This window comes from Miscanthus floridulus, chromosome 10, assembly GCF_019320115.1.
Source record: "Miscanthus floridulus cultivar M001 chromosome 10, ASM1932011v1, whole genome shotgun sequence".
Taxonomy (NCBI): Eukaryota; Viridiplantae; Streptophyta; class Magnoliopsida; order Poales; family Poaceae; genus Miscanthus; species Miscanthus floridulus.
In genome coordinates this window covers 109,988,143-110,006,535 of record NC_089589.1, presented here as the reverse complement: position 1 = coordinate 110,006,535, position 18,393 = coordinate 109,988,143, and the positions used below count along the sequence as shown (strand labels likewise).

Here is an 18,393-nt window from a genome sequence, read left to right as displayed (position 1 = left end):
ATCAATGCTATTATAAAATTATATGTGTGCTTTTATCAAAACATAAATACATGAACTATTAAAAATCTACTAGCGCTAGGGGGTTGTGGGGGTACGACCCAGATACCCACGGCAGCCCACATGGGCTACGCCCCCAGGGGTGGCCTAGCCCATGAGACGAAGCCTTGCGGAGCACAGCGCTGCTCGGCGCGTCCCGCGAGACACTAGAAAGATATCCTGAAGATACTACGAGATCTGTTAGGATACGTATGATCCCATGATTCCTGTAATCTGTTATTATTTTCCGGTTATCTCCTAGATCTAACCGACTTGTAACCCTGCTCCCCAGACTATATAAGGCGGGCATGAACCCCCTCAAAACGCACGTCATATTATACGATAGCCAATACAATTCAACAAACTATAGGAGTAGGGTATTACATCGTGCTGACGGCCCGAACCTGTCTAACTCTTGTGTCTCTATTGCCTTCTTATTCTCGATTACACGCATCTCTACCGATCAATCTACCTTCGTGGGATACCCATCGAAGGACTGCCGATGATATTTTGTCGACAGTTGGCGCGCCAGGTAGGGGTGTGCGTGCTATTTCCATGTCGAACAAGATGGTACGTTTTGCAGGCTCTTCGGCCCTCCCATAGCCCGACCAGATCTTCACGGTCAGACCGATCTCCTAGATCATCAACGTTGACGGAGTCAGAGAGCTCATCAAGCTGGTGTAGATCGATACTACACCGATCACCCCAACACCTGCGACTGTAGATCTGATCTCGGAACCTTCTCCGAGGTCATCTTCGTCGACAACTCGACGCCTGCTTCCCTGCTACCCGAGAAGGCAGATCAACAACGAGGATCTGATCGCATCTATCGATCAGGTTGGCCAGAAGCTCGCCGATTGCCTCTCCATCGTAGAATCGGCTCTGACCACTCTAGTTCAATGCCGACCACCCTCCGATTCAGATCTATCGGAGGCTGAACACCAGACTCCAGGGGTTACGGCCCTACCCTTCGAGCTCACTGGCGCCGCCACCGCCTATCAAGATGCCCTAAGGGGCACTCATCGCCCAACTCGCTGTAGCGACGAGCGACCCGACGACCGATGCCACAACGACCGCCACTACGATGACCGCAATCACCATCGGGACAGTGGTCATGATCGGCCAGAAGGATTCAAATCTGGTCAATATCGCCGCTGCCGACCAGACCACATTGTCGCCGCTGTTGAAGAACCTCGCGCCAAGCGCAACTACGACGAGCAGTACAAGAAGATCCTCGAAGGCCCGTGCCCTCTCCACAAGAATAGCAAGCACAAGATGAAGGGCCGTCTTGGCTAGGCTAAGGAGTTCCAAGCTAAGAAGCCGGACGACGACAACAACGACAGAGCCGGAGGCCACCGACCACCTAGGGGCAACAACAATGCCTTCCAGGATCACGACAAAGTGGTAGCCACCATCTTCGGGGGCCTCACCATCGCCGAGAGCAGAAGAGATCGGATGCTCACCGCCCACCGGGTGCTCGCTGTCAACGCGGAAGACACCGTCGCCAACCCCAGCTATCGCCCCTGGTCTGAGGTCCCCATCACCTTTAGCAGGGCCGACCAATGGGCGGATATCCCTTACACAGGGCGTTTCCCCCTCGTCCTTGATGCAACCGTCTAGAAAGTGCTTTTCAGAAAAGTGCTTGTCGACGGCGGGAGCGCTCTGAACCTCCTCTTCGCCGGAGCCCTAAAGGAGCTGGGGCTTGGGATAGGAGATCTCACACCCTCCGACTCCTCATTCTGGGGTGTGGTACCAGACAGGGCATCCAAACCACTTGGAGAGATCACCCTACCAGTACAGTTCAGCACAGTTAGCAACTACCGCGTCGAGCACATCAACTGCTACGTCGCCTCCGCCAAGTCCAAGGAAACAAAGGAGGTCGGCCTCGGCCTCGACGACCCCTCCAAGACCATCAAGATTGGGGCTCACCTCGACCCCAAATAGGAAAGCGCGCTCGTCTCCTTCCTACGTGCCAACACCGATGTGTTTGCTTGGAAACTTGCAGACATGCCGGGGGTACCACGGGAGAAGATCGAGCACTCCTTGAATGTCTCGCCGACCGCCAAACCAATCAAGCATAAACTCCGACGATTTGCGCCAGACAAGAAGGAGGCTATTAGGGTAGAAATAAAATGGCACCTAGCTGTCGGAATTATAAAAGAAGTGTATCATCCTGAGTGGTTAGCAAACCCTGTTCTTGTTCAAAAAAGAATAAAGAATAGAGAATGCGCGTTGATTACACTGATCTCAACAAACTCTGCCCTAAAGACCCCTTCGGTCTGCCTTGGATAGATGAGGTTGTAGACTCCACCGCTGGCTACGAACTGCTCTCCTTCCTCGATTGTTACTCCGGCTATCACCAGATATCCTTGAAAGGGGACGACCAGATCAAGACATCGTTCATCATGCCTTTCGGTGCGTGTTGCTATACCACCATGTCCTTTGGACTCAAGAACGTCGGGGCGACTACCAAAGCGCCATCCAGATGTGCCTCGATCAACAGATAGGCCGCAACATCAAAGCTTACATCGACGATGTGGTCGTCAAGTCCAAGACCGCCGACAATCTTATCGCCAACCTCGAGGAAATGTTCGCCAACCTGAAAAGGTACAGATGGAAGTTGAACCCATCAAAGTGCATCTTTAGAGTTCCATCCGACATACTCCTGCGCTACATCGTCAGCGCCCGTGGCATCGAGCCCAACCCCAACAAGGTATCTGCTATCACAACATGAAATGGCCAACTTGCGTAAAGGACATACAGAAGCTTACATGCTGCATGGCTGCTCTCAGCCGCTTTATATTGCGCCTCGGTGAAAAGGGACTACCGTTCTTCAAACTCCTCAAGGCCTCCGAGCGCTTCTCCTGGTCAGAGGAAGCAGATATAGCTTTCGAGCAGCTCAAGTTGTTTCTAATGAAGCCTTCGATCATGACGGTGCCTTGACCAGACGAAACCCTTCTGATCTACGTCGCCGCCACTTCTCGTGTCATTAGCACAACTATCATCATCGAGCGCGAGGAAGCCGGACACGCCTATAAGGTACAACACCTGGTCTACTTCATTAGTGAGGTCCTTAATGAGTCCAAAACTCGTTATCCTCAATTTCAGAAACTGCTGTATGCTATTCTGATCACGTCACGCAAGGTCCACCACTACTTCGAGTATTACAAGATCGCCGTGGTCACCGAGTTCCCTTTGGGGGACATCCTCCGCAACAAAGAAGCTAATGGCCGCATCATCAAGTGGGCTGTCGAGCTCGGCACTTACTCCATAGAGTTCAGAAGCAGGCCTACCATCAAGTCACAGGCACTCGCTGACTTCATAGCTGAGTGGACTAAGATCTAAGAGCCCATCACCGTTACTTGCCCCAAGCACTGGGTGATGTACTTCGATGGCACCCTCAACATCAACGGTGCTGGTGCTGGCATTTTATTTATTATGCCGACCAAGGACAAGCTCCGATATGTTCTCTGAGTTCATTTTCCAGCCTCAAACAACGCCATAAAGTATGAAGCGTGTCTCCATGGACTCCGTATAGCCGTCGAGCTCGGCGACAAATGCCTCATCGTATACGGAGACTCCGCGCTGGTCATCAACCAGCTCAACAAAGACTGGTCCTGTTCCAATGAGAAGATGGATGCATATTGCACCGAAATCAGGAAACTCGAAAGGAAGTTCTACGGTATCGAGTACCACCATATGGTATGAGATCAAAATAAGCTCGCCGACCAACTATCTAAGATAGGTTCTTCTCGCGCCGCGATTCCACCGGGGGTCTTCATTCAAGACCTCTTTACACCGTCTATTAAGGAAGACAAGGAAGTTCAAGAAATTCCCCCCACCGAGCAGTTGGTAGTTATAGTACCTTCGCCGGCTGCCGACTAGAGGGAACAGTTCATCAAGTACCTCACCAACGCCGACGTACCCGTCGACAAGACTGAAACCGAATGCCTAATCCATTGAAGCAAGCATTACGTGCTGGTGGACGAGAACTTGATGAGGAGAAGTGCCAAGGAAGGGATACTGCAAAAATGCATCACCCAAAAAGAGGGAGAGAAACTACTTCTTGAGATTCACTCTAGTTCCTATGGCAACCACGCGGCCTCGAGAAACCTGGTCGGTAAAGCTTTCTGAGCTGGTTTTTACTGGCCCATGGCCATCACCGATGCAGAAGACCTCGTACGACATTGTGAACGATGCCAATTTTTCACCAAGCAAATACACATGCCGACACAAGAACTGTAGACCATCCCAGCTTCCTGGCCTTTTGCATGCTGGAGACTGGACATGATCGGCCCATTCAAGCCAGCTCCAGGTGGTTTCCGGTACGTGTACGTCTCCATTGACAAGTTCTCCAAGTGGATCGAATACAAACCGCTTGTTTCGGCTACTGCTAAGAAGACAGTCGAGCTCTTTGAAGATATCATCCACAGATTCGATCTCCCGAACAGCATTATCACCAACCTCAGAACCACATTCATTGGTCATCATTTTTGGAACTTCTGCGAAGACCGATGCATCTCCGTCAAATACGTCTCCGTTGCCCATCCCAGAGCCAACGGCCAGGTCGAACGGGCGAACGGCACGATCCTTGATGCCCTCGAAAAGAGGCTATATCAGAAAGAGGAAAAGCATCCGAGCAGATGGCTCAAAGAGCTCCCAGCTGTGGTCTAGGGACTACACACTCAAGCTAGTCACAACACCGGTGTGTCTCCATATTTCTTGGTCTACGGCTCAGAAGCCATACTTTCAGTGGACATTGCCTTCCAAGCACCTAGGGTGGAACATTATAATGAAGAGCAAGCTGCAGCTGTTTGGAAAGAGGACGTCGATAGTGTTGAGGAAGAACGCCTGATCACTTGTATCCACACAGCCAAATACCTAGAAGGCTTGCGAAGATACTGCAGCCACAACATCAAAGGCCGTTCATTTGCTGTCGACGACCTTGTTCTCCGTAGAAAACAGAAAATGAAGGGATGCACAAGCTCTCGCCCCCCTGGGAAGGGCCTTGCATGGTCAAAGAGGTTACCCAACCAGGGTCTTACCGGCTATGTGACTTGGATGGAATCGATATCCCCAATCCATGGCACATCGAGCACCTCATACGTTTCTATCCTTGAAACGCTCTAGATATGTACTCTCCAATCCATGATGAATAAAGTTTTTGTCGCCATAATTTGTCTCCGTTATTTCTCCATTATGGTTTAATCTCCATTTGCGGTCGCTAGCTCTAAGCTACTCCTTAGCGAACTCCAATACGTGATCTCCATAAACGCTCTGCCACGTTTCTCCAAATCTCTAAGATATTTCGCCAACCGCCGGGCAGCACACGCTCTGCTCTATGCTCTTTGGAGAAGACCCAGTCTCCGATCTCTCCCTACACGTGCTACGGGCTCTGCGCTCTGCGTTATGGGTGGTCGGCTGCGGTTCCTTGGTCACGCCTATTCCTCCTACACGTGCACGGGCTCCACGCTCGACATTATGGAATACGGGCTAGCCAAGGCCAAGAGGCCAGTAAAGAACCAACTGCTCGGACGCTAGTTATACTACGTATAATTGCGTTAGGGATAACACTACAACAATTTTTCACCGAAATACTGGCAAAATTGCATAAACATGCACATGTCACTTTACAACATTTATACACATACATAAATGTTTGTCTGTGCCCTTACGTGTTTTAATTGTCCTCTCCAGCTGTTACAGATTAATCTTCGAGCAGGTCATTGGGCTTGGCCTTCACCATCCGTCTCGCCGAACAGGTCGACATCGTCGGCCAGCCTCGCCGCATCCTCCACCTCATCTTCCAGCTGCTGCTGCTTCATCGTGCCCGTCCCTCTGGCAAATCCGGCCCCTATCGCTTGAAGGTCGATGGAGGGGTAGTGGGACCGGACCACCACTAGAGCATGAGTCACAACAGAGGCAGTGGTGTCGCGGTTGTAGCTCTTGAAGTTCTCCCATGCCGCCTTGCACCTGTCGATGTAGGTGTTTGGATGGGGCGGCCTATCGTCGGGCTGAGGAGCTGCCTCCATGTCGACGCAGTCGAGCACCGGCTTGACTCTGACAATTACGGCGTCGAGCTTACTCCTCTGCATTTTGGCCTCCTGCTCCAGCACGTCGAACTGCACCTTGGCCCTCCGACGGTAGTTTGCAGGCATCACAAGGATCCGTCAAGCAAAGAAATTACTCCAGCAACAACTCCGACCACGAGCTACTCACATTTCAGCTCCTCGATTAGCTTCTCCGCTCGCCCTGACGCCCTCTCCTTCTCCTCTTGGAGTTGCCCGATGCCTTGGCGTAGCTGGACGAGCTTCGCATCTTGCTCTACAAGCATAACGGCAGTCAGCAGCAATAAGACTTCAGCAACGCAAAGCAAATTCGCCGATCCGCCATACCTTTTCTCTGCCCGGAGACGCTTCTCAGCTGCTCGGATTTGTGCTCCAGCTGCTCGGAAACACTCGTCAGCTGCTCAAAGATAGTGGCCAGCTGCTCGGACCTGCCCCGCAACTGCTCGCACACAGTCGCCAGCTGCTCAGATAGAGCCCCCTTTTGGTATTCCAGATCCCACGCGTTAGACTCGGCAAGATCCCGCTCGCGCTGCGCCCTCTGAATGTTTTTCTCCATAAGCTTCACCGCCTCCTTTAGTTTTTTGTTCTCCTCAGCGAGGGGCTCCATCCTCTTGATCAGTTGTCGTCATTGTTCGGCAGTTCGTGCTATTCCCTGGAAAAGCAACAAGATTATGAAGAACTCCAATCTCCGACGACACAGACAGACATTGCCGACGCAATACTAACCTTGATCTGCTTCATCGCCGTGGCAAGGGTGGACTCTAGCCTTCCTCCTCTTCCACCACCACAACTTCATTGCCCCGCTTGCGAAGGATCCGGATGGCTTGAGGTCGAGCTTCCTCATGCTCAATTTCTTCCACTTCGTCCTCCTCCGTAGCTGGGGGCACCACCAGGGTGCTCGGTGGCCACACAGCATGTCTGACCACGCCCTCTGACTCCTCAGGGAGCGCCGTCTGCTCCTCTGGCACCACCGGCTTCCCCACTCCAGACTCCGGTGTGGTGTCGGCAACTCCTGCTCCCACCTCCGAAGACTCGACAGCTCCCGCCGTTGCCTCGGGCACCGCCGCCGGCTCGTCCGCCGTTGGCGCCAACCGTTCACCACCACCAAGTCCATCAACAGCGGCGGTCGACTCCTCCACAGGTCGCCGAGTGCCCGGGGACTTCGGGACGGGGTCTGCCGGCATCTCCTCTGCGCCGAGACCAGCCCCCGGTTGCTCACCAGTTTGGACGGACGGAGTCAAATCCTCCGTATGCCTCGCCCTGCATCAGATTAACTCGTTCATCGCCGCAGCTATAAGGATCCAACAACAACATGAAAGCAAGGCAAGGATACTTACACGTCGGCCTCCTAGTATGCCTTTCTAAATCGGCGCTGCCTACTCGAGCCCTAGGCATGGCCAGGCATGGCCTTGGGGTCGACTCGCGTGCCCTTGTGTGGAGGTCTCGCGACCTCTGCCGTCGGCATCTCCTCTGCCTATTGCTCGGGGACTCCCTTCGCCTGCTACTCGGGGACTCCCTCCGTTTGTTGCTCGGGGACTCCCTTCGCCTGCTGCTCGGGGACTCCCTTCGCCTGCTGCTTGGGGACTCCCTCCCCTCCCTTCGATTGCACCTTTGCACGCGCATCATGCGGAGGCGCTTTAGTGCTCGGAGGAGGAGCTACTAGATCCCCATCGTCATCCGACCACTCGGACATCGCCGCACTCTACGTCCGAGTGGTCTGGTCACTGCCAAGAGAGATGCTGTCCTGCTTGTGGGGGGCGACACCCGTTGTCTTCCTCTTTTTGTGGGCCAGCTCATCTATCGCTGCCCTTTTCCCCCGGACCTTCTCCGACACCGGGGGAGGGCTCTCCGTCCGACCAGCGTCTACGCCTCCGGATTCCGATGAGGCGCTGACAGCACCTTCCTTAGGCTACGTTGTTGGCCAGGCGTCCACTGCCCTCAGCCAATCGCCCCTCGACACGTTCGAGAAGTATGCCGCTTGTTCCTGTGAATGGATCTTTCCATAAGTGAATCAGTTCACTGCTCGGCAATGGTACAGGATAAAAAGCATCGGGAACAAACACTTGAGACTTTTACCCGAGGAGGTGGATTCGTGCAGTTGAAGGCTCTCGTCTGCCATCACACGCTGAATGAGGCATTTGGAGCGAATAGCTCTGTGGCCCACTCTAGCACTTCATCCTTCGTCAGCCTCCCTGTGCTCTCCCGAGTGCCATCGGTGTCCCCCTTGAACTCAAAGCCTGCGTGGGCCCTCTCCTTGCAGGGTTGGACGCGGCGCACTATGAAGCTCGCCGCCACCAATCCGTCGTTCATCTTTACGCCCTTTATCAGGCTAAGGAGCTCCCTCACCTGATCCATATCTGCACTGCTCGGCTTCTCCGACCAGCTCTTCTAGTTCTCCGAAACATGGTCGACGTGGCAACGGATGGGGTCGACGTGGCAACGGATGGCATGATGGCTCTACTTCATGTAGAACCACCTGGCGTTTCACCCCTTTAGCGAGGTGTTTAGTGGTACGGTGATGTACTCGTCTGCCATTCCATCGCGAAGTTGAAGATACACCCCGTCGACCACCTTGGAACCATCGCCACCCTTCTTCTTTAGCCAGAACAGATGACAGAAGAGGTTGAAGTGGGAAAGAACTCCGAGATACGCCTCATAGAAATTTATAAAAATCGAGATGTGCAAGATGCTGTTTGGGTGGAGATTGCACAGACTGACTCTCCAGAACTCCAGCAGATCCCTTAAGAAAGGATGAATGGGAAATCCTAACCCACGACAGAAGTAACCTTCAAATACTATAGCTTCATCGGTATGTGGCATTGGGTAGGGCTCACCGTAGGCCGGCCACCAACTGGCGGTGACGCGGTCAAGGAGAACGCCCGCCTCCACCATCCTATTGAGATCCGCCTCTCCCATGAGCGACGGCACCCACTCTTTGTCATTGCTGGCTCCGGCGGTCGCCTTCTTCGGGTTACCAGCTCCCTTCTTTGGCGCCATCTCTTAGATTTGGATTGGGACCGGCGGCGGAAGCACGTGTGGATGTGAATCTAGAAGCGCGAGGGCTGAGGAGGAAGACAAAGGGGCGAAGTGGCAAAGGTGGGAGCGCGGAGTGCGGCGGCACAGTTATAAAGCACTCCCCCACCTTTTCGCATTCGAGGGTTTTTCGGAAACCGCTCCACGATTTGTACCTCTCCGAATTCTCCGAAACAGCATGGTGGGCTGTTACCTGGGCTTTCAGGCAATTGCAGCCCGTATCGCCCATTTATCGCCGCAATTTGTTACTGCTCACCGAATATTCGCCGACTTCTCCGCCATCTGTTATGGCTCAGTAATTACTACTGTACAGCCATTACTCTAGTTTTTTTTCCACGATTTGATTTCTCCATGGTTTCCACTTGTGGCTCGGGGACTATGTCATCAATATGACTTGGTTCCTCACCACACTGGGGACTTTCTTCTGGTTGCTGTTGTTTCTGACCCTAGCACCACGTGACTACGTCACCTACTGTTAGGCTCGAGGACTAAGTGGGCACACTTCACCTTACGGTGATTGTGCGTTTTTCTATTCAAGGCTCTGCCCGGGGACTAGCTGCCTGCTCGGCTGGTCTGCTTTTCTTTTACTTTGGACCCTGGCACCACGTGACTGCATCACCTACTGTTAGGCTCGGGGACTAAGTGGGCACACTTCACCTTACGATGAGTATGTTTGCTTTAATCTGGAAGACTCCGCGTCTCCTGAAGTTGAAGAAGATTATCTCCCTTTCTCGTGGTCGCACTCTAAGTGGGCACACTTGGTCCACTGCGAGAAAATTTTTAATTTTGAACTTGAGCTCCTTACATCCTTATGGCAAGCCTTACTTGTCATACACTTCTCGGCGACGATTCACACTGCTTGGCGATGGTTCACGCTGCTCGGCAACGGTTCACAACTGCTCGGCGGCGATTCACTCTGCTCGGCGATGGTTCACAACAACTCAGCAACTCATCACGGTGGTCGGACCATGAGTCTGGCTGCTCGGCTTTGTTAACGCCTGCTTGGACAAGTTCAAGACGGCGTTGCACAACGGATACAAGGCGCTCGGAGACTAGCTGTGGGGGGTACGAACCCAAATACCCACAGTAGCTCACATGGGCTACGCCCCCAGGGGTGGCCCAATCCATGAGAGGAAGCCTTGCGGAGCACGGTGTTGCTCGGCGCGTCCCGCAAGACACCGGGAAGATATCCTAAAGATACTACGAGATCTGTTAGGATACGTATGATCCCATGATTCCTGAAATCTGTTATTACTTTCCGGTTATCTCCTAGATCTAACCGACTTGTAACCTTGCCCCCAAACTATATAAGGCGGGCAATGACCCCCTCAAAACGCACGTCATATCATACGATAGCCAATACAATCCAATAGACCACAGGAGTAGGGTATTACATCGTGCTGACGACCCGAACCTGTCTAACTCTTGGCGTCTCTGTTGCCTTCTTGTTCTCGATTACACTGCATCTCTGTCGATCAATCTACCATCGTGGGATACCCCTCGGAGGACTGCTGATGATATTATGTCGACAGGGAGTCCATACCATTAAAAAGTGTACTTTTTTAATAATGGAACGAGGTTCCAGCCTCTACCGTCTGGAAATTGGAATACAACTAATAGTCACAATACAAACCAAAGTCAAAAGGCTTACAAATGCAAGAGGAAACAGAAGCAAGTTCAGCCCATGTAGTGGGCGCAACCAGAAAAAACGAAGAAACTAAGCCTCAATATGATGTGAGAAGCTCCTGTCAAACTTCCCAAAGACAGCCATGATCATAGTCTCCCACCGTCTGCATCCGTCCTTGAACAGTGGTCGTTCCTCCTCTCTATGCAGCATGGACCACCGACGGATCCAATAGGTCGACCTAAAAATTACCTACATCGATGTTTTAGACTTAGGCTTTGTAAAATACCATATTGTTCCCATTCAACCATATCGACCAACAAAGCGCAACAGCTCCTAGCAAAATTTGGTTTTTAAGCTTTCAGCTTAACCCATGTATCCAGGAACCAAACAAATCGGCAAGGTTAGAAGGTGGTTGAATTCCAAAAGGTGATATACACAGTACTCCAAACAAAGCGTGCAAACTTCTCCCTCCATTCCAAATAATAAGTCGCTTTGACTTTTTCGGTACATCCATTCTGCTATACGTCAAGATATAATAATATGTCTAGATTAATAACAAAGTAGATGAACCAAAAAAGGCAAAGAAAAAATAAATGTTGAATGGTTTCAACGGAACAACAAAGAAAACATTTAACACTACCCTGCCAATTCCTCTTGGCTAAGTTATCTTTCATGAGAGTTACCCCTTTTTTAAATACCACATAAAAATCTTAATGCTAAGCGGTATTTTTAATTTTCAAAGAGGGCTTTTATCAGGAGGAACACCCTCTCGGATGAAAGCTGAGTACAAGGGTCCAACTGTGAACAAACCATTCTTAGTAAGGTTCCATGGGAAAACATCCTTCTCATTTGTGAAGTGGACTTGTATTACCATTGACACTAAGTCAAACCAGGCCATTCGGTTCGCATTAACCAGACCTCGTCTAAAGGACACATTTAGTGGCACAGAACCAAGGATATTCGCCACTGTATCATCTTTGCGCCTCGCAATTCAAAATAGGGTAGGATAAACCTTACTAAGAGGTTTATTGCTTAACCACACATCCTTCCAAAAGCGCATTTGTTCCCCGCAATGTACCTTTAAAGTGCCACATGATTAAAAAAAAGTGTACTTATTATGAAATGAATTTTGAACGGTAAAAGTAGACTTATTATAGGAGAGATGGAGTACTCAGTAGTTACTAGTCAGTGCTCAGGAGGTGAGGATGGAGGGGCAAGGGTCTATACATCTTTGGACTAAACTTTAGTCATAGATCATTTAAATACATTGACATATTTTTATCTAGCTAAACTAATTGCTAGTTAGTCCTAATTGTTATGTTGCCGGTTAATCATCAAAATTACTAAACCTTTAGAGAATCTCTAGAAATTTTGTATAGTTGACTTGCTAACTAAACTAATAGATCTAGCACGTTAAAAAAAGAAATAAATAGCAACCTTAAATTTTATCCTTCTCCAACCTTCTCCAACCGTCTCCTATATATACATAGCTTTCTAAACAATTTTTCATTTTACAAAAAAATGATATTGTATTCGGAACCCCAAACTATTTCTAACCAGCCAAACCTTTTTAGTAGTTTCTTTGTCTTTTACCACTTTTTCATATGAAATCAAAAGGCTTACAAATGCAAGAGGAAACAGAAGCAAGTTCAGCCCATGTAGTGGGCACAACCAGAAAAAACGAAGAAACTAAGCCTCAATATGATGTGAGAAGCTCCGGTCAAACTTCCCAAAGACAGCCATGATCGTAGTCTCCCACCGTCTGCATCCGTCCTTGAACAGTGGTCGTTCCTCCTCTCTATGCAACATGGACCACTGACAGATCCAATAGGACGTCCTAAAAATTACCTGCATCGATGTTTTAGAGTTAGCTTTGTTAAATACCATATTGTTCCCATTCAACCATATCGACCAACAAAGCGCAGCAGCTCCTAGCAAAATTTGGTTTTTAAGCTTTCAGCTTAAACCATGTATCCAGGAACCAAACAAATCGGCAAGGTTAGAAGGTGGTTGAATTCCAAAAGGTGATATACACAGTACTCCAAACAAAGCGTGCAAACTTCTCCCTCCATTCCAAATAATAAGTCGCTTTGACTTTTTCGGTACATCCATTCTGCTATACGTCTAGATATAATAATATGTCTAGATTAATAACAAAGTAGATGAACCAAAAAAGGCAAAGAAAAAATAAATGTTGAATGGTTTCAACGGAACAACAAAGAAAACATTTAACACTACCCTGCCAATTCCTCTTGGCTAAGTTATCTTTCATGAGAGTTACCCCTTTTTTAAATACCACATAAAAATCTTAATGCTAAGTGGTATTTTTAATTTTCAAAGAGGGCTTTTATCAGGAGGAACACCCTCTCGGATGAAAGCTGAGTACAAGGGTCGAACTGTGAACAAACCATTCTTAGTAAGGTTCCATGGAAAACATCCTTCTCATTTGTGAAGTGGACTTGTATTACCATTGACACTAAGTCAAACCAAGCCATTCCGTTCGCATTAACCAGACCTCGTCTAAAGGACACATTTAGTGGCACAGAACCAAGGATATTTGCCACTGTATCATCTTTGCGCCTCGCAATTCGAAATAGGGTAGGATAAACCTTACTAAGAGGTTTATTGCTTAACCACACATCCTTCCAAAAGTGCATTTGTTCCCCGCATTGTACCTTGAAAGTGCCACAAGATTAAAAAAAAGTGTACTTATTATGAAATGAATTTTGAACGGTAAAAGTAGACTTATTATAGGAGAGATGGAGTTGCTAGTCAGTGCTCAGGAGGTGCGGATGGAATGGCAAGGGTCTATACATCTTTGGACTAAACTTTAGTCATAGATCATTTAAATACATTGACATATTTTTATCTAGCTAAACTAATTGCTAGTTAGTCCTAATTGTTATGTTGCCGGTTAATCATCAAAATTACTAAACCTTTAGAGAATCTCTAGAAATTTTGTATAGTTGACTTGCTAACTAAACTAATAGATCTAGCACGTTAAAAAAAGAAATAAATAGCAACCTTAAATTTTATCATTCTCCAACCTTCTGCAACCGTCTCCTATATATACATAGCTTTCTAAACAATTTTCCATTTTACAAAAAAATGATATTGTATTCGGAACCCCAAACTATTTCTAACCAGCCAAACATTTTTAGTAGTTTCTTTGTCTTTTACCACTTTTTCATATGGAACCATTTTTTTCTTAATTTACTCATGCGTGCAATTTACAGAGAGTGGATACGGAGTTCCTCTGAACCGTTAAAACTTATTAGTTGGAGAGGATATTTAGCAAATTTTTATTTTTAACGAGCTCTTTTACCAAACTTTTGATAGGCACTTTTTCTTTTTGCTAAAAAATCAAAATTGGGAGTTGTTTTATAATACTCCTGCAGATGTTCTTACTATGTCCATCTTTCTTGCCAGCCAACGATACCTCGTCGACTTCATCATCAGAATCGAGAGGTCCAGAGGGTGAAACTGGTTTGGATTCCTGATCCACATCCACGTCGTCAGGCATCTTCGATCTGCGGAGAATCATGGTCACCGACGCTCCAAACGCTTGCGTCGGCTGGTGGGGGCGAGGGAGAGCTACAGGCGACGACAAGGCAGCATCAGTGTCACATCCCCTTGCACAGTGGTCGCTGCTCGATTGGATGGACTCTGCAAGTGGTCTCACCGGCCCTGCACAGTGTCACATCCCCTTGCACAGTGGTCGCTGCTCGATTGGATGGACTCTGCAAGTGCTCGATTGGTGGGGGCGAGGTGGGACTGAAGGTTTGGGCTGGATTCCGACCGCTCTGTTAGCTGTACCCACATGTTGCAGAGGCCATGACTAAACCACGGATCCGACGTGTACAGGGAGGAGCAGACCAGACAGGGTAAAAGCACAAGAGCCCATTGCTCATATTATAGTGAATCTTGCAATCACTTTATTTAAGAACAACAATCATTACTCTACGGTTCGTGGACAAAGCGCCCATGCCGATCGTACATTGCATGACGACGATTTGCAAGCGCGCATTGCATTATTAGTGTACAAAAAAATTGTAAGACTGCATGGGGTAGTCTTTCTTTTTCCATGTACTGTCTCCGCCTTTGAAACGAGTGCACTTCTAGGGATGCTTAGAAAGATCAATGCTATTATAAAATTATATGTGTGCTTTTATCAAAACATAAATACATGAACTATTAAAAATCTACTAGCGTTAGAGGGTTGTGGGGGGGGGGGGTACAACCCCAGATACCCACGGCAGCCCACATGGGCTATGCCCCAAGGGGTGGCCCAGCCCATGAGACGAAGCCTTACGGAGCACAGCGTTGCTCGGCGCGTCCATCTTCTCACTGGAGGGTCTTCGTTCAAGACCTCTTTGCGCCATCTATTAAGGAAGACAAGGAAGTTCAAGAAATTCCCCCAGCCGAGCGGTTGATACTTACAGTACCTTCGCCGGCCGCCGACCGACTGGAGGGAACAGTTCATCAAGTACCTTACCAGCGCCGACGTACCTGCCGACAAGACTGAAACCGTACGCCTAATCCGTTGCAGCAAGCATTAAGTGCTGGTGGACAGGAACTTGATGAGGAGAAGTGACAAGAAAGGGATACTGCAAAAATGCATCACCTAAAAAGAGGGAGAGAAACTACTTCTTGAGATTCACTATAGTTCCTGTGGCAATCACGCGGCCTCGACAAACCTGGTCGGCAAAGCTTTCTGAGCTGGTTTTTACTGGCCTACGGCCATCACCGACGTAGAAGACCTCGTCCGATGTTGTGAAGGATGCCAATTTTTCACCAAGCAAATACACGTGTTGGCACAAGAACTGCAGATCATCCCAGCTTCCTGCCCTTTTGCATGCTGGGGACTGGACATGATCGGCCCTTTCAAGTCAGCGCCAGGTGGTTTCCGGTACGTGTACGTCGCCATTGACAAGTTCTCCAAGTGGATCGAATACAAACCGCTTGTTTTGGCTACTGCTAAGAAGGCAGTCGAGCTCTTTGAAGATATCATCCACAGATTCGCTCTCCCGAACAGCATTATCACCGACCTTGGAACCACATTCACTGGTCATAATTTTTGGGACTTCTGCGAAGACCGATGCATCTCTGTCAAATATGTCTCCGTTGCCCATCCCAGAGCCAACGACCAGGTCGAACGGGCGAACGGCATGATCCTTGATGCCCTCAAAAACAGGCTATATCAGAAAGAGGAAAAGCATCCAGGCAGATGGCTCAAAGAGCTCCCAGCTGTGGTCTAGGGACTGCGCACTCAAGCTAGTCGCAGCACCAGTGTGTCTCCATATTTCTTGGTCTACAACTCAGAAGCCATACTTTCAGTGGACATTGCCTTCCGAGCACCTAGGGTGGAACATTATAATGAAGAGCAAGCCGTAGCTGTTCGGACAGAGGACGTCAACAGGGTCGAGAAAGAACGCCTGATCACTTTTATCCGCACAGCCAAATACCTAGAAGGCTTGCGAAGATACTACAACCGCAACGTCAAAGGTCATTCATTTGCTGTCGGCAACCTGATTCTCCGTAGAAAACAGAAAACCGAAGGGATGCACAAGCTCTCGTCCCCCTAGGAAGGGCCTTACATGGTCAAAGAGGTTTCCCGACCAGGGTCTTACCGGCTATGTGACTTGGATGGAATCGATATCTCTAATTCATGGCACATCGAGCACCTCATACGTTTCTATCCTTGAAACGCTCTAGATATGTACTCTCCACTCCATGATGAATAAAGTTTTTGTCGCCATAATTTGTCTCCGTTATTTCTCCATTATGATTTAATCTCCATTTGCGACCGCCAGCTCTAAGCTACTCCTTCACGAACTCCAATACATGATCTCCATAAATGCTCAGACGCTACTTATACTACGTATAATTGCGTTAGGGTTAACACTACAACAATTTTTCATCAAAATACTGGCAAAATTGCATAAACATGGATATGTCACTTTACAACATTTATACACATACATAAATGTTTGTCTGCGCCCTCGCGTGTTTTAATTGTCCTCTCCAGCTGTTACAGATTACTCTCCGAGCAGGTCATTGGGCTTGGCCTTCACCATCTGTCTCATCGAACAGGTCGACATCACCTGCCAGCCTCCTCGCAGCGTCCTCCACCTCATCTTCCAGCTGCTGCTGCTTCGTCGTGCCCGTCCCTCTGGCAAATCTGGCCCCTATCGCTTGAAGATCGATGGAGGGGTAGTGGGACCGGACCACCGCTAGGGCATGGGTCACAGCGGAGGTAGTGGTGTCGCGGTTGTAGCTCTTGAAGTTCTCCCATGCCGCCTTGCACCTGTCGATGAAGGTGTCCGGATGGGGTGGCCTGTCATCGGTCTAAGGAGCTGCATCCATGTCGAGGAGGTCGAGCACCGGCTTGACTCCGACAACTATGGCGTCGAGCTTACTCCTCTGCGTTCTGGCCTCCTGCTCTAGCACGTCGAACTGTGCCTTGGCCCTCCGATGGTAGTCTACAGGCATCACAAGGATCCGTCAAGCAAAGAAATTACTCCAGCAACAACTCCGACCATGAGCTACTCACCTTTTAGCTCCTCTATCAGCTTCTCCGCTCGCCCTGACGCCCTCTCCTTCTCCTCTTGGAGTTGCCCGATGGCTTGGCGTAGCTGGTCGAGCTCCACATCTTGCTCTACAAGCATAACGGCCATCAGCAGCAATAAAACTTCAGCAACGCAAAGCAAATTCATCGATCCACCATACCTTGTCTCTGCTCGGAGATGTTTCTCAGCTGCTCAGATTTGCACTCCAGCTGCTCAAAAACACTCGTCAGCTGCTCGGAGACAGTGGCCAGCTGCTCAGGCCTGCCCCGCAACTGCTCGGACATGGTCGCCAGCTGCTCGGATAGAGCCCCCTTTTGGTATTCCAGATCCCACGCGTTAGACTCGTCAAGATCCCGCTTGCGCTGGGCCCTCTGGACATTTTTCTCCATAAGCCTCACCGCCTCCTTCAGTTTTTTGTTCTCCTCGGTGAGGGGCTCCATCCTCTTGATCAGCTGTCGCCATTGTTCTGCAGTTCATGCTATGCCCTGCAAAGGCAACAAGATTATGAAGAACTCCGATCTCCGACGACACAGACAGACATTGCCGACGCAATACTAACCTTGATATGCTTCATCGCCATGGCAAGGGTGGACTCTAGCCTTCTGACTTCCCTGGTGGTGTCCTCCTCTTCCACCACCACAACTTCATCGCCCCGCTTGTGAAGGATCCGGATGGCTTGAGGTCGAGCTTCCTCACGCTCAATCTCTTCCACTTCGTCCTCCTCCGCAGCTGGGGGCACCATCAGGGGGCTCGGTGGCTGCACAGTGTGTCCGACCACGCCCTCTGACTCCTCAGGGAGCGCCGTCTACTCCTCTGGCACCACCGGCTTCTCCGCTCCAGACTTTGGCGCGGCATCGGCAACTCCACCTCCCACCTCCGAGGACCTCGCAGCTCCCGCCGTTGCCCCAGGCACCGCCGTCAGCTCGTCTACCGTTGGCGCCAACCGTTCGTCACCGCCAAGTCCATTAGCAGCGGCGGCCGACTCCTCCGTAGGTCGCTGAGTGCCCGGGGACTCTGGGACAAGGTCTGTCGGCATCGCCTCTATGCTAGGACCAGCCCC

The 18,393-nt window shown here is 49.8% G+C and overlaps 2 protein-coding genes across 2 annotated transcripts; both read right to left on the bottom strand.

The window, feature by feature from the left end:
- Nucleotides 1-6,247: 6,247 nt before the first annotated feature.
- LOC136489279 (uncharacterized) lies at nt 6,248-6,711 on the bottom strand. Its single transcript, XM_066485965.1, has 2 exons — nt 6,432-6,711; nt 6,248-6,360 (listed from the first exon to the last, which is right to left on the bottom strand). Exons 1-2 carry the CDS (start codon nt 6,709-6,711, stop codon nt 6,248-6,250), a joined length of 393 nt encoding a protein of 130 aa, XP_066342062.1.
- Nucleotides 6,712-17,112: 10,401 nt separating this feature from the next.
- LOC136489278 (uncharacterized) lies at nt 17,113-18,075 on the bottom strand. Its single transcript, XM_066485963.1, has 4 exons — nt 17,893-18,075; nt 17,494-17,785; nt 17,318-17,422; nt 17,113-17,246 (listed from the first exon to the last, which is right to left on the bottom strand). The coding sequence occupies exons 1-4, from the start codon at nt 18,073-18,075 to the stop codon at nt 17,113-17,115; spliced, it is 714 nt and encodes a 237-aa protein (XP_066342060.1).
- Between the last annotated feature and the right edge of the window lie 318 nt (nt 18,076-18,393).